General features: G+C 33.4%; 2 protein-coding genes across 2 annotated transcripts; one reads left to right on the forward strand and one right to left on the reverse strand.

The window, feature by feature from the left end:
* Positions 1-2,985: 2,985 nt before the first annotated feature.
* On the forward strand, positions 2,986-4,355 carry LOC127098196 (mavicyanin). Its single transcript, XM_051036722.1, has 2 exons — positions 2,986-3,310; positions 3,834-4,355. The coding sequence occupies exons 1-2, from the start codon at positions 3,136-3,138 to the stop codon at positions 4,211-4,213; spliced, it is 555 nt and encodes a 184-aa protein (XP_050892679.1). The 5' UTR covers positions 2,986-3,135; the 3' UTR covers positions 4,214-4,355.
* A 79-nt stretch (positions 4,356-4,434) lies between these two features.
* Positions 4,435-14,371, reverse strand: LOC127098195 (long chain acyl-CoA synthetase 6, peroxisomal). Its single transcript, XM_051036721.1, has 23 exons — positions 14,086-14,371; positions 12,151-12,211; positions 11,988-12,065; positions 11,771-11,842; positions 11,589-11,670; positions 11,389-11,494; positions 11,213-11,289; positions 9,985-10,029; positions 9,815-9,901; positions 9,469-9,558; positions 9,256-9,335; positions 9,067-9,160; positions 8,465-8,553; positions 8,282-8,370; positions 7,019-7,148; positions 6,791-6,909; positions 6,368-6,491; positions 6,192-6,278; positions 5,715-5,818; positions 5,522-5,607; positions 5,120-5,206; positions 4,937-5,023; positions 4,435-4,843 (listed from the first exon to the last, which is right to left on the reverse strand). Exons 1-23 carry the CDS (start codon positions 14,204-14,206, stop codon positions 4,748-4,750), a joined length of 2,091 nt encoding a protein of 696 aa, XP_050892678.1. The 5' UTR covers positions 14,207-14,371; the 3' UTR covers positions 4,435-4,747.
* Positions 14,372-14,921: the final 550 nt, after the last annotated feature.

Here is a 14,921-nt window from a genome sequence, read left to right on the forward strand (position 1 = left end):
GTGTGAGAGATCAAGCAAAAAGTGTTAATTATTTCTCAAATATCTTCAAAGAGTCTTATTTACACATGCCTCACATGGATGGGATTGTCTTCCGATCTCTTCTTGTCGAGGACAATCTTGCCTTGACTACTCTTTTTTCCCTACAGGAGTTAGATGGTGCTATTATCGTGTGTGAGGGTAACAAGAGTCTTGGCCAAATGGTTTCTCTTTCTAATTTCTTATAAAATTTTGGAATTTATTTAGAGAGGATGTTGGATTTATGTTTGATCAGTTTCATCGGTTTGCCTCGCTAGCTCGTTCTTTTGCATCTTATTTTGTCAACTTGATCCCTAAGGTTAAATCTCTTGTTCAAATAAGCGATTTCAAATCTATTTTTTTGGTTGGTTACTTATATAAGTTACTCGCTAAAGTATTTTCTACTAGACTAGACGAGGCAATGGATAAGTTTATTTCCCATAATCAATCTACCTTACTAAAAGGTTGAATGTTGGTGGATGGTGTGGTATTTGTGAATGAATTAATTTACCTTGCTAAGAAGTATAGGAAGCCCTGACTTATTTTTAATGTTGACTTTGAAAAAGCCTATGACTCGGTGAGTTGGGAGTTTCTGGATTATATGTTAGGTCGTTTTGGTTTTAATGATAAATGGAGATATTGGATTAGAGTTTGTGTGTTTGTTGGAAATCTGACTATGTTGGTCAACGGTTGCCCAACTCAAGATATTGGCATTCAAAAGGTCCTAAAGCAAGGAGACCCCTTAGCCCACTTTCTTTTTCTTTTAGTGGCGATGGGGTTAAGTGGTTTAATTATGAAGGTTGTGGAGTATGGTCTGTTTTTTTTAGGATAAGAGCTTCAGATTTGGTAGTCTCCCATCTTCAATATGCATATGATATTATTACCGTAGAAGACCCATATGCTGATAATATTTGGATTATAAAGGTTATCCTTAGGGGGTTTTAACTTGATTTTGGACTTCCGGTCAATTTTTCTAAGAGTAGACTGATAGGTGTCAATGTGGATCTTGGCTTTCTGAACATTGTTGAAGAGTTTCTTCATTGTAGAATTGATACTCTTCCTTTTAAGTATCTGGGGCTTCACGTTTGGAGTTATTCCTTGTAGAGAAGTCACTTAGGACCCATCTTGTTTACCTGCTTCCTAAGAGGCTCAATTCCTAGAAGCACAACTTTGTTATCTTGGGTGGTCGTGTGGTTTTACTTAATTATGTGCTTAATGTTATCCATATCTTCTTCTTGTTTTATCTGAAAATGCTTGTAAAGGCATGTAGGGGGAAAATTTAGATTCAAAGAAGGTTCATGTGGGAAGGTGTCAAGGGAGATTTTAAAATCTTTTGGGTTAGTTGGGTTGATGTGTGAAAACCTAAGAGTAAATATGGTTTAGGGGTTAGATATTTTCATCTGGTAAACTTAACTTTTTTTTGGCTAAGTGGAGGTAGCGTCTTATTTCAGGCGCCTTTGGTTTTTGGAGTGATGTCGTTGTAGCTCGTTATGTGACTATATTTTCTCTTCTTTAAGGGTTGGTAGAGATTCTGGTTTTCGTAACACCCCCTCTTGGTGGAAAGGAATTTCTCTTCTTGGTTCTAAACAGAAATATCCTTCGGACTGGTTCGTAGATTGTACCATTATGAAGGTTGGATATGGGTTTCATACATACTTTTGGATTGGCCCTTGGATAGGGAGCATACCTCTTAAGGATAGGTTCCCTAGCTTGCTTACGATCATAGACTATCTTGAGGGGAATTTTGGCCAGGTTGGTAGGTGGATTGGTGACACCTTATTTTATGAATTTAGATGGAGGACACGTGGGTTTGGAATCCTTCGAAAGATGGTGTTTTCTTGTTGTCCTCTGCTTATCACTTTCTTTTTACTTCTTCTAGCCACTTGTCCTCTAATTGAATTCATGTTAATCCCCACATTTGACGTAGTTAGGCATCATCTAAGATGATTGTGTTCTCCTAGAAGCTTTTCCTTGATATGTTCCCTCTAGAGAGAACTTATTCAAGAGAAATGTGATTGTCAACCATGTTCTTACTTTGTGTCCCTTTTGTGGTGTTTCCGTCGAGACGACATGTGACATATTTTTTACTTGTGACTTGGTTAGTACAGTCTATGGCTTGATGGATAGTTCTTCTTAAGGACTCGAGCAGTCCTTTTGAAAGTTTCATATCTTCGGTGGTAGAGCGAAATCTAGAGGGGGTTTTGTATGTTTTGGCATGCAATAGTTTGGTCTATTTAAAGGGTTAGGAATGAGGTCTTGTTTTCTAGGTCTTCAACAAACGTGAAAGATGTGAAGGAGAAAAATATTTTTTTGCTTGAAAATGATTTTTGAAGAGATTAGCTGATAACTCTTGCACCTTCAAAGAATGGCTTATGAGTCATATCCTTCAAATTAACGAATAACGAATTGAGATTTATGGGCAGGTTGTGAGTGTGGGTGCTTCTTTTTTTTTCTGATAATCTTTTATCCAGTGTTGAAAATCTTGCTGACTTGAAATCTAACTTGTTATTCATTGTGGTGCAGTTTTGAGGACATATTTATATGGAGTTTGACTCTTTATAGTTTTTATTGTTGTTTTTTTACTTGTATTTATTTGTCTTTTATAGTTTTAATTTCTGAATTTTCAAGTGTAGATTTTGATACTTCTAATGTCATTTTTGCGCATGACAATCATCCCTCTTTTCTCATTTTTATTATATAAAATTATTAATTGCCTTTAAAAAAAAATCCCACTTATTTTACCACTTTGATTTTTTTTAGGATAACTACTACTAGTACAAAAGTAAAGTGTAGCAGCACTTATTACAGATACCAACCGCTCCTATGTAAGCCATAAATATGCTGATGAGATTAACCAGATTATGCGGGCCACATGTTGATGTTTTGCAAAGGTTTTCATCTAACCGCATTAATTAATTAATTAATTAATTATTAACAAAGAGACACACACCTATTAATAACCTTTACCATCCTTCAAATTCCAACAAGAAAAAGAAACCCTCAAAGCCTAACAACAAGTCTAGTCAAAAGGGTCTATAAAGTCCCCACCCCAACCTCAACAAAAACATAAATACCAACACAAAACCAAGGACAAGGATCTCTTTCAGACCCTATATTGTCATGGCTCTGGTAGAAAGAGCTATGGTTTTGTCTATAGTGTTGGTAGCTATGCATATTTCATTTTCATATGCAGCTGTTTACAAGGTTGGTGACTCTGCTGGCTGGACTACACTTGGTAATATTGACTATAAAAAGTGGGCTGCTACCAAGAATTTCCAACTTGGTGACACTATTAGTAAGTCCTTTTAATCTATTTGCATGGTTTATTTATTCAATTGTGTTGCCTTTTCTTCATTCTTAGAATGTGTTCACATTTTCTGAAATTGGAAAAGTAGTTTCAAGGGATGAAGAGAAACTTTATTTTACAATTCTATGATATACACTTTTTCTAGCATTGTCCAATTTTGGTATAGAAAAACTCATTCCACCTTTTCATGGCAACAATTTATTTTTTAATTATGCTCCTAATTTATTTATATTGAGATAAATAAGTATATAAAGAATGCTTATAAAATGAAGGCTTTTTCTTTACATCAGATTCATAATGATAGTTATAAACTTGCATGACCCACCACTTTCATGTGTATTACCTTTTTGTTCTGTGGTGCTTTGCACAAGTTATAGTGCCCACAAAGAAACAAAACAGCATGCAATGACTTTGTCTGGTGGTCTAAAATCATTAAGCATGATTTTTACTTCATTATGATTATTCCTCCCTCAAGAATGAATTAACAAAATTTAACTCACTTATTTTTCAGTATTTGAATATAGTGCAAAATTCCACAATGTGATGCGAGTGACACATACTATGTACAAGTCATGCAATGCATCATCACCTATTGCAACATTCACCACTGGAAATGACACCATAAAGATAACAAATCATGGTCACCACTTTTTTTTCTGTGGTGTACCTGGACACTGTCAAGCAGGACAGAAAGTTGATATTAATGTACTCAAAGTTTCTCCAGTAGCTTCTTCACCTTCTCCATATTCTTCAGCTTTGGCTTCTCCTCCTACTGTTCCAGCTTCCAATGTACCTGCACCTTCTTCTCCTAGCAATGCTCCACCATTGAAATTCATTGCTTTAAAGATGATAATGGGTTTTTGGGCCATCCCATTTCTTGTTCATTTCTAAATATGCTTAACGAAAATATGTAGTATTAGATGTATTATGTATTATTACTAAAATGTATTTTTCCATTGCATTGTAAGATTTTGTAAGAGATGTGGTGTAGTGAATTTTAACCAAGCAAGCAATAGACAAGTGAATTCAACTACTAGCTAGTGAAGAAATTCAACAACCCAACCCAATTACATGAGTTCAACAACAAATATTCTGAGTCACAATAAGCCACATTTGCTGATAAGTGAAAATAATATTTATTGAGAATAAATATCAAAAACATCATAATGTAATTTTGTTCTTAAGCACCATGAATGAGAATCTAGTCCTACCATAGTTCTTAATAAATAACTACAACACAATACAACAAGAAATTTCAGGATCCTTTCAATGGTTTGTTTCTGATGCAGGGAGCCATGATGATTAAAGTTTTATGATGAGTGCTCTGGACATCTGTCTTTATTTGTCCTTTTTTTCTTTTTCTTCTTATGTTTGTACAAAGATGTCCAAAACTTGTTGTGGTGCAGTGAGGAAGACCTCTCAATCTTACAAGGGTTTCAGAGAAGGATCAGATATGGAGATCTCATTATACATATCCGATATTGCTTTGGCAAAGTACTCCTTCGCCTGAGGCCTCTTAATCTGAAAATCAAATGCACACGTTAAAAACATACTTTTGATGCCACACCACATGTCAAAATGATAAATCCATTAGTCCAAGGACTTGATGCTTGCCTTCATTGTCGGAGTCAGCAGACCATTTTCCATCGCAAATGGTTCAGCCACCAAAGTGACCGCTCTTGCAAATTCAAAACCTCTAAGCTATAGGGCATCAAACAAAGATACAGATAATATTCAATATACTTACTGAAGACAGTGATTTACAAGGTAGGGGTACGCATAAAATGAATAACTTACTTGAGCCTCACGTCCAACGGCGTCCATCTCAGCTAAAACAGCCGCCTTTGCTTTTGGATTATTACAAAGTTGTGTTAAATCATTATGCTGTGCATACAAAACAGAGATAACATCAGTTACTATAGCATATAGCTTTCATAAATCTAACAGCAATCACAGCAAAATAAAATAACTAGAGTAAATTCCATAAACTTCCTTTAGACTTTGACCAAAAATATACGATTCTGCCTTCTTGATTTCAGTATATACCACATAGCCTTATTTTTTACCACTTCATTCGAAAATAATAACTCAGTGCATGGCTTCAAGATATATCAATTGTTCTACTGGCAGTTAATATAATACCTAATGAGCCAATGGGTTTGAATTATAAAATTTAAACAGCCAAAAAGCTTATAATACCACTATGCCTTGTGAAGCAGCCCATGCTTTCATGACATCAGGATCCACCGAGACAACAGCTACCAAAGAAGAATTAAAGCTGTCGCCTATAAAAAATAAAAGAAGCATCAGCAAGCTAGAAATGGATTAAGAAAGAGACGCAAGACACGGAGCACACACCCACTAAACATGTAAGCACTACTCTGTTCCTTACCGTATACAAAGCACTGTGCCACAAAATTGCATTTGACATATACATTTTCTATCTTCTCTGGAGCAATGTACTCGCCTTGTGCCAACTTAAAGATATTCTTCTTCCTACAATGAAATGAAAATTTTAGGCTTCCATGTTTAAAAACTTTAGCCATTATCGTAAAAAGTGTGATGGGAAAATAAACAGGAAGGTTGAGGTCATGTTTCTAGCTCGTCTTGCTGAAGTTGAATATATAAAAGTTAAATGGAAGTAGTAAGCAGTAATAAGTTAACAATACCACTGACTGAACAAATCACCAATGGAAGATAGAAAATTCACTATAAAATGTCGTTAAAGTTTGCTCATTGAAATGACACACTTGCATCAGATGAATCAAACAGGGATAGTGAAAATTAATGAAGGATGGTACACTAAGAAGGCAAGTTTATTGCTAAAAATATGGACTATTAGTAAGATGGTGATACACTGATATCTCACCTATCAATGATTTTGAGACGACCACCAGCTATCCATGTCCCAATATCTCCGGTATGCAGCCATCCCTCTTCGTCAATGACTTCTCTCCTGGTCAATTTAATGAAAAGTCATAAATATTGTAAATACGCCGTGGTAAATCAAAATAATAAGAACCATAGAACAGGCAAAGTGGTTACGTTTGAACTTCATCTTTGTAATATCCTTGAAAAATAATGGGACCCCTGATGCAAATTTCACCACGGGGGTTCGGCTGATCATCAGATGTATAGTTCATTTCCGGAACATCTACAAGTTTTATCTCTGAAAAAAAAAACAATAAGTCTCTTGGTACTGGGAGTTACAAGCTACAGATAAAATAAACTAAATAAAACCTCATCTTGTACATTCTCTTTAAATTAGGAGATGACAGATACAATACATGTTCAAAATCCTTTTTCTTTTCATTCTCAACTATCACATTTCCTGTTGGTGATAATTCAAGTCCTTTGAATAAGCAACATCTCACTAAGTGAGTAACCATATTATAAAAAATATTACAGAAGCATAACCTGACAATTAATATGCAAAAAGTTATGAGATGTAAGATTTATACTACTCACCACAGCATGGACTTGGGGAGCCAACGTGACCACTAAGTCTGTCACCCTCATCAATGCAGCTTATAGTACAAGTAGTCTCAGTCATTCCATACCCTTCGGTCACTCTCCCACCAAAGCAACTATGAAATGAATGTCACCCATCATTTGTTCAGGATAAATGTTATTAAATATAATAAGAAAAGGACATTCTCTTTAGTAAGGTATACACCAATAATAAGCAAAACTTACATTTTTAAAAATTCCATAATATCAGGAGATAACGGTGAGGCACCTGATACCATAAGACGAACTCGCCCTCCAAGTTTTTCCTTTATCTTATTGAAAACTAATCTGTCCCACATCGGAGATGGGTTCTTCCCTAAATTAAATGAAAATGTGGATGTTGAGAGTAAATTGATTTTTAAATGATAAAAGATACTACTGTGGACAGACACGCAAACAAGAAGTGATGTTTACTTCTTGTTGATAAGTTTATGATCAAGAAAATCTTCCCTATATTACAAACTATAAGACTCATTTTTCATATCTGTTGTTCCCATATATTAGACATTTTTCAAACATTCACATGCATCAATGATTTCTTCACAAAAATACTCATGTTAAATTTATAATGGAAAACATAAATTGCTTTCTCTCTCTTATTACATCAATCATCAATAATTGACTAGCAAAAGAAAACTTTCATAATAATAATAATAATAATCAACTAAGTAACATGTAATAATACTCGCAATTTCTCAATTGATCCAAGTACTAACTGTTTGGTTGAGAAGGAAAGTAAAACTTGTCTGGTTATTTACCATGATAATTTGATCAATATATAAGATTAAGATCAGAGCAAATTGGATTTCGTTCCAAAAATATATATAACTCTTCTTGATATTTTGTAGTGAATACTTTCAAAAATAACTTGAGAATGGACAAGTTTCACAAACAAAATATGAGAAATTTGTGACATGAGTTATATATGTGTACAAATTCTTGAAAAAGATACAACGAAATATTCAAATTTCAATAGTACTTCTTGCTGATCTGATAAATATTATAAACATCTGAAAAGAATAAATCTTTCGAACTACAAAACAAGTTTAGCAGCAGCTTATTTCCATATTAAAGTACATTATTGTGAAGCTCAAACCAGATGTTAATTATTATTTTTGCCATGTGTGTCATCCAAAGAGCATAAACTTCAAGCTATTTAGAACATAATACACAAGTTTTGGGAAACCGAATATGATACTATAATACTATTGCTGAAAATGAGATTCAACTACCATCATCATCTACATGAAATAAAGCCATATAAAAGGCAATTCGGCCATCTTAACTCAGATAAACAGGGAATAACCACCACAACAAATATCATTAGGATCAATGTTTAGGGCACTACAAAGATCAGTAACATTTACGTAAGTAATATAATGAATAAATCAAGCAAGATAATTGTGCAAATATACGCTGCACAAAAGATATCACATAGTATATTTTTACCGTGCAATAATGCCTGCTTTTTAGCATTGTAGGCGACATTGAATAGCCTCTCCTTTAGACCACCGGATGTTTTAACAGCATTAATAATACTGCAGACCAAAAAGCAATCAAATAGCACAATGAACAAACAAGAAGCAACAAAACATTTCTAAAAATTGCAGTGTAAACGAATGATTGTTCTACCCAGCATATATTCTGTTATATAGACGGGGAACACTACAGAAAATAGTAGGCCTTAGAACTGCAAGGTCGTCTATTAATTTCATATTATCCTGTATTCAAAGGGTAAAAAGAAAATGTCAGTTTTAACGGAAAACTTAACAGCATATAGTGAAGCAAAATCCAGTGACAAATTAACCCTACTGCATCATACTTTTTTCGATATGATTTATAAGCAAAAGTTGACTACACTACGTATATTAAGAATGATAGTTAATCACATAATCTCATTTAAAAAATCATTTCCATTACCTGAATTACCCAAGATAGTAGTAATAAATCAGAAGTTAAACTAATTCAGGGAGATTTTTTTGGACATATCATTAAATAGGCCAAAAAAATGTAACTTTTATTATATTATACTCCAAAATACATTAGCTATATATTTTTCATATAAATCCTTCTGCAGGAAGTATAAGCCGTAAGGTAGTACCTTGGCTTCGCAAGTCAACAAAAAAAAAAGGTAGCTATCGTTTAGAAATTTTACGTAGGAGATAGCTCATTCAGAGTTAATAGATATTTGGAAAATGAAATGTAGAGAGAAGCTTAATTTGTTTAAGACACACCCCCTGGAAGAATCCCACCGCAATGCCAAAATATACTGTCATGACTTGATTTGCTCGCTCATAAATGTGTGCCAAAGGGAGATAGGATATATAACTGAAAATCAAAGGAAACTAAGGTAAAGACAGTAGAATAAACTATCATGAACAAGAAATGGCAGAAACTATTATGTACAACAAAAAAGAACTTACACATCATTTGGGTTGAATTTTTCACCCAAAGAGGTCCCAGCAACATTTGCAATAAAGTTTTGATGTGTCAAGACGGCACCCTGACCAGAATATTTTGAGTAGCAAGATGAATAAGAAATGCTTTATATGACTACTATTAAGCAAAGAAACTATTTTAGTGGAACAATATACCACCGATAAAAGTAAAATGTAATTTTAAAGGAACCTCCGTACCTTTGGAGTTCCAGTTGTGCCACTCGTATAGCAAATGGTTGCAATATCATCAGGCTTTGGGGGGCGAAAGGGCTGAAGATTGCTGCGTCCCTATATCCAAATCATACAAACAATGAGGTGACAGATTTATCAAATAGCAGCAGATCAAATCAATTCAATTTGCAACACCATTTATAAAAAAGAAACCTAAAACCGATAGACCACAATAGATAGATTAGATACAAGGAGCCCTACCAAAGTAACACTTCCTATAATCCAAGGAAGCAGGTAAATTTAATATTGTATAATTAAACATGATCGAATATGAACACAGTGTAACATTCTTTGACTGAGACATTTAGATTACCTGACTAATAAGTTTTGTATATGAAATAATTTGAACTCCATCTGATGATGGAAGTGATGGAATTTGATCATCTATACCTCCAACTACCTGAATACAAACAAAAAATCACTAAGGACTTGCTTTGTGAAAGAACATTTAATTACAAATATAAGCCATGAATCCAAACATACCACAATAAGACGCACGGTTGGAATTTCAGACAAGTAGCTCAGCAACTGCAATGTAAGATGACATAATACATTAAATTTGTAGAAGAACATTGAGAGAGCAATATATGTAACACATGTAAAAAGAAGGGGATAGAAACAGGAGTCAATTTAATTTGCATCTCATTAGAGGATAACCAATTAGGTGATGCTGGTTAAAATGAAGAGTAAAAACCCTCCTTTTATCCCATAGAAAATATGTTATCGCTCTATTATTTAGCAATTTTGTATATTATGTAACAAATCCTTATATAAAATATTTACTTATAGGCTTTTAACTTAAACACCAACCTGTAAATACCGGAACTTAAATGCTAAAGCAAATAGGAGTTTGGGATAAAAACACTTAAAGCTCCCATTTTACAGATAATAGTGACTGCTGCTAACTAGTGAGAAAGGTCACTGAAAAAGCACATCTTTTATTTAGCATGCCTGATCCGTCTACAGAAGTTAATTTAACTTAATCTATTATGATTTAAAGTCAAAATGACCTGCTTGATTAAAAAGAACAATATCGATTTATAGAAGAAATGGTGTTTATTGATCTAAAAGAACGGTCACAGTGCATGTATTTGAGAGACCTAGTGCTCTCCCACTCCAATTTGCTTAGAAAACCAAATATATCTTCCTAAAGGCCTTTCAATTACTTATAATATATGCTCTCTGTGAAACTGTCTCAGTAACTAACTTCCTAATTAAATAATCTACCTAACTAATAGGTTTATTATTGATATCCACCTACCTATTCCTGTTATATTCCCCATCTGACTGTTTCCATTCCTTAACTCGTCTCATTTTGTTTACCAATCAATCAAATAGAAAATTAAAATATGTAAAACACAGAATTTCCAATCCTATTAAGAAAGGGGGTACTGAATTTTATGTGAGTAAAAATAAATGAAGAATCCAATTTTTTTCATGTCACTCAAGTATCAACTTTGCATATCTTGATTCAGTATCTCTTCTGCAAAAGGGGTGCACTCACATTAAAAAGCTTTTTGTGGTTATAAATCTCTTCTGCAATTAGGTTTAGAATGTATATTGAGATCCTATTATCCATAAACATGGTCCATAAGCTAATGAACCCTAAACCTAAGTCTCATTTAATAGTATTCCCTTAGTACTCAATTTGAAGGTAACAGATGATACATGCAACAAAAGTTTAACTTAAATCTCATATATATGTACTTACTGAATTTAATGTTTGAGACACGCAAAATATAACTTGCACAAGAGCATGATTAACAATAAATTTGACAGCATCAGGACCTACAGAGCAAACAATTTCTTGCTGTTAATTCGACATGTTAGGCGGCCAACATAAATACGAAAGAAAAAAAGTTCCGTGATAAAATACAGGTAACATACCAAGAGTATCATATAAAGGCACAGATATATATGAATATGCAGAGCAAGCATGATCAACAATGAGCCACTCAGGTCTGTTAATAAAATACAATCCAATGCCAGAGCCCTAGAAAAACGCACATAGATTAATGGTTAAGTGATGCCATGTGAAAAATGAAATAATAATAATAGCAGTCATGTAACTGTGACCTAGCACTCACCTTTGGGATTCCATGATTAATCAAACCAGAACCTATCGCTGCCCGAGCAGTACCTGCTTCTCCATATGTCATCCACTTGTACCTTGGAATTGCAGGATGAATGGAAATGATGAGAGCGATGTAAAAGAAATCTGAATGAAAAAAAACAAAGATGGAACTGAAAGCTTATTAGAGCTGCTTACTCCCCAACTGTTCCATCGACTCGGACACGGGTTCCCAAATATTTGTAGTCCCGATAAGTGTCAACTGAGCGCCTGTTATTACATTGTTTAACAAAATCCATATCAATTTCTAAATCATGAAATATAACTTCTTAGCGAAGTAATGCTTATTTAGAATCACACGTTAACCTCGTGAAGTTTAAATAAAGTTTTGAAGAGAAAAAGGAGTAATGCTCACACAAAATTATCATGTAGTGTGCCAATATCAGGATTATCAGAGAACCTGTCAATCAGCTTCAGAGGAGAACGTGCGGATCTGCCAAAAGAAATTAAGTAGGATTACACACTTGGCCCTAGAAATATGTATAACAATTCAAATCAGGAACATGGAAGAGAAATACCTGTACACGTTCCACTTTCCTGTCCGCAGTTTCTCAGGGAGTACAACACTATACCCTTGCTCTGTTCAGAAGTAAAGATCAAAACTAAAGATATAAATACAACTGACAAAGAAAGTAATAGCATGAGTAAAATAATGTAATAATAACTATAGCTGCAAAGACCCATTTGTGGATAAGAAAATTTCATCTGTTGTGAGAAAGGTTCAACAAATGTCATTGTGAATAGAATCCTTTGAAGTAATGCGATCAACAGTAAATTGTTTTTAAACTGGACCGTGCATTGACCCAGTGAAGCACTGGTTCACGGTTTAATGGTTGAACTGTGATCAAACCAGTTATAAGTGAATGATATTTTAAATATTATATAATATATATTAAGTAATAAGCCAACAAGAAATACTGAAAAATTAAGACAAATTAAATTTTAAATTGATATAAAACGATCTATTCTGTTTTGCAAGGTAAAAATCAATAATAGAAAGTAAGCTAAATGAATCTTTATAACTTATCATTGGACCTTTATTTAGCTAAAAGATGTACATTTCTTGAAATACAAAATATATAATAGATAACTGACAGTTTCAAACTGGTTCTAAGCCACCAGTTTTTACCAACTAGACCAATTCTCTACCGGTTCTCGTCAGTTTAGAAACCCATCTGTTTATTCAGTTAAGAGAACCAAACAGGCAAACACCTTACTGGTTCCCGCTTAGTTCCAATTGGCAATCCGGTTTCCAAAACAATGTCAACAGTGGTTGTAAAATTAAGCAAGTTTGGCATTTCTAAACTCATTTCCTTAAATTAAAAACTAATCAGCATTGTACCCTAATTAGTTTTCAAATTTCATAGGTAATTATCAGTTATTTACCAACAATTAACTACAACTAACACAATTATGATGCGATTGGCCTAGGCGGCTAGGCCCTAGATTACCCAACTTGTGTACAGTAAGTATATATGAGTATAGCTGTATTAATAGTACAATATAAGAAGTCCAGATTCATCAAGCATAAGAGTTGATGCATCAGTATCCAAAATATCTACATTTTACACCACTCAACTTTCTTCCTAATTTTTTTTAAAAGAAGCCCAGATAACAAAGTGGCAACTAGAGCTATGTAAAATAACTTTGTCCAAAGCTCTTTTTGATATTTTTCACTACAAAAATAAGCTGCTTTTTTTTATCAAGACCTACTCAAAAAACATACTATTTAAGGAGTAGAGAAGCTCGAAATAAGTTGGACCAAACACACCCTGGGATTAGGAATATGCACCATTCAAGTTTGTCTAATTTTGAGTGTAGGAAAAGCATTTATGAAAAAAAATTCCTTGGGAAGCATTTATGGTCCCCATTTTTTAAACACTAATTTTAGCTTTATAAAAAAAAATTATGAAAACAAAACGCACCCCATACTATCTCTCCCTTCAAAAAAATTGTGCCAATCAAAAGATGAAACTGCTTCCCAAATGCACTAATCAATAAAAATAAATAAAGACCATATTTTATCCATTAAAAACCTTCAATTAGCAATTATTGTTAATAATTCCCCTATCACAGTTAAAAAAATGAAACAAACTGAATATCTTCTTCTTGCTAAACTCAATGAAGCTGAACCTTCAATGGATTTTGAAAATCCTTAGTGCCATTGCGTTGACCTATCACAAAAAAGGAAAAAAAACTGTATACAGCAATAAACTAACCCATCAATTATCCAATTATAGTACTTTTTTTCATCTTTGCCTCAAATTAAAATACATGAAATCATTTTCATCAACAAAACATTAGTAGCATGATTACCATCACTAATTCATCATGATTATCACTAATTCATCATGATTATCACTAATTCATCATGATCCACAAATTTTCCAAGTGAGTGAAACAAGTGCAATCGGAGCTTAAACGAACATGATACATGGAAAGAGAAGGAGTACCGGAGAAGAACTCGCCGGCGGTGGGATTAGATTGAATATCGGCCGGAGAGTCATCGGCGGCGGTGATGAGGTGTGCGTTGATGGCTTTGAGACGACGTTGCGCGGTAGGTGTGGGATCCATGATGAGGATGAGGATGCTGAACAAAACGACAGATTTAGGTGCCGTTTAACGACTTGTTATGAATGAGAATGCAATAATAACACAATGAAAATGGAAGAGAAAGAAAAAGAGATTATAGAGGAAAGTTAGAAAGGGTTAATAATGTGTGTGATTATTATCCCAAAATAACGCAATAATATATCATCCATTTGTCGTCATCATTTGTCCTCGTCTCAAATGGAATTTATTATTACTTGAAACATTTTAATTACAGTATTACATAATTTTAAAACTGTTATTCAACTATAACTAGTAAATCTTTTACTATGATTTAAGAACATCTATTTATAGAGATGTAGTCAATTCTAATTATTATTCTTTATTTGATTTAATTTTTTTAATTTAGAGAATAGTAGTTATTTTTTAAAACTATTGTAAAAATGGAATTTTAAGTTATTAATGAGATTTCTTGTAGTGCTGCCAGTTAAACCACTTTTATTGAAGTTCATTATTATTTTAGATAGTATCAATAAAATATTTTACCAATTAATTTCAGTGCTTGCTTTATTAATTATTTTGATTTTATTCGAGTATATTATATAATTTTTTCAGTAGTTTTCTAATGGTAATTATGATTTATTTATTTTGTAAAACTAGAATCAGTTTTTAAATACTAAAAGTTATTGTTATTTGTTGAGATTTTATTTCAGTTTGTTTTGGCTTTCTTTTAAAAGAC

Source organism: Lathyrus oleraceus, chromosome 6, assembly GCF_024323335.1.
Source record: "Lathyrus oleraceus cultivar Zhongwan6 chromosome 6, CAAS_Psat_ZW6_1.0, whole genome shotgun sequence".
NCBI lineage: Eukaryota > Viridiplantae > Streptophyta > Magnoliopsida > Fabales > Fabaceae > Lathyrus > Lathyrus oleraceus.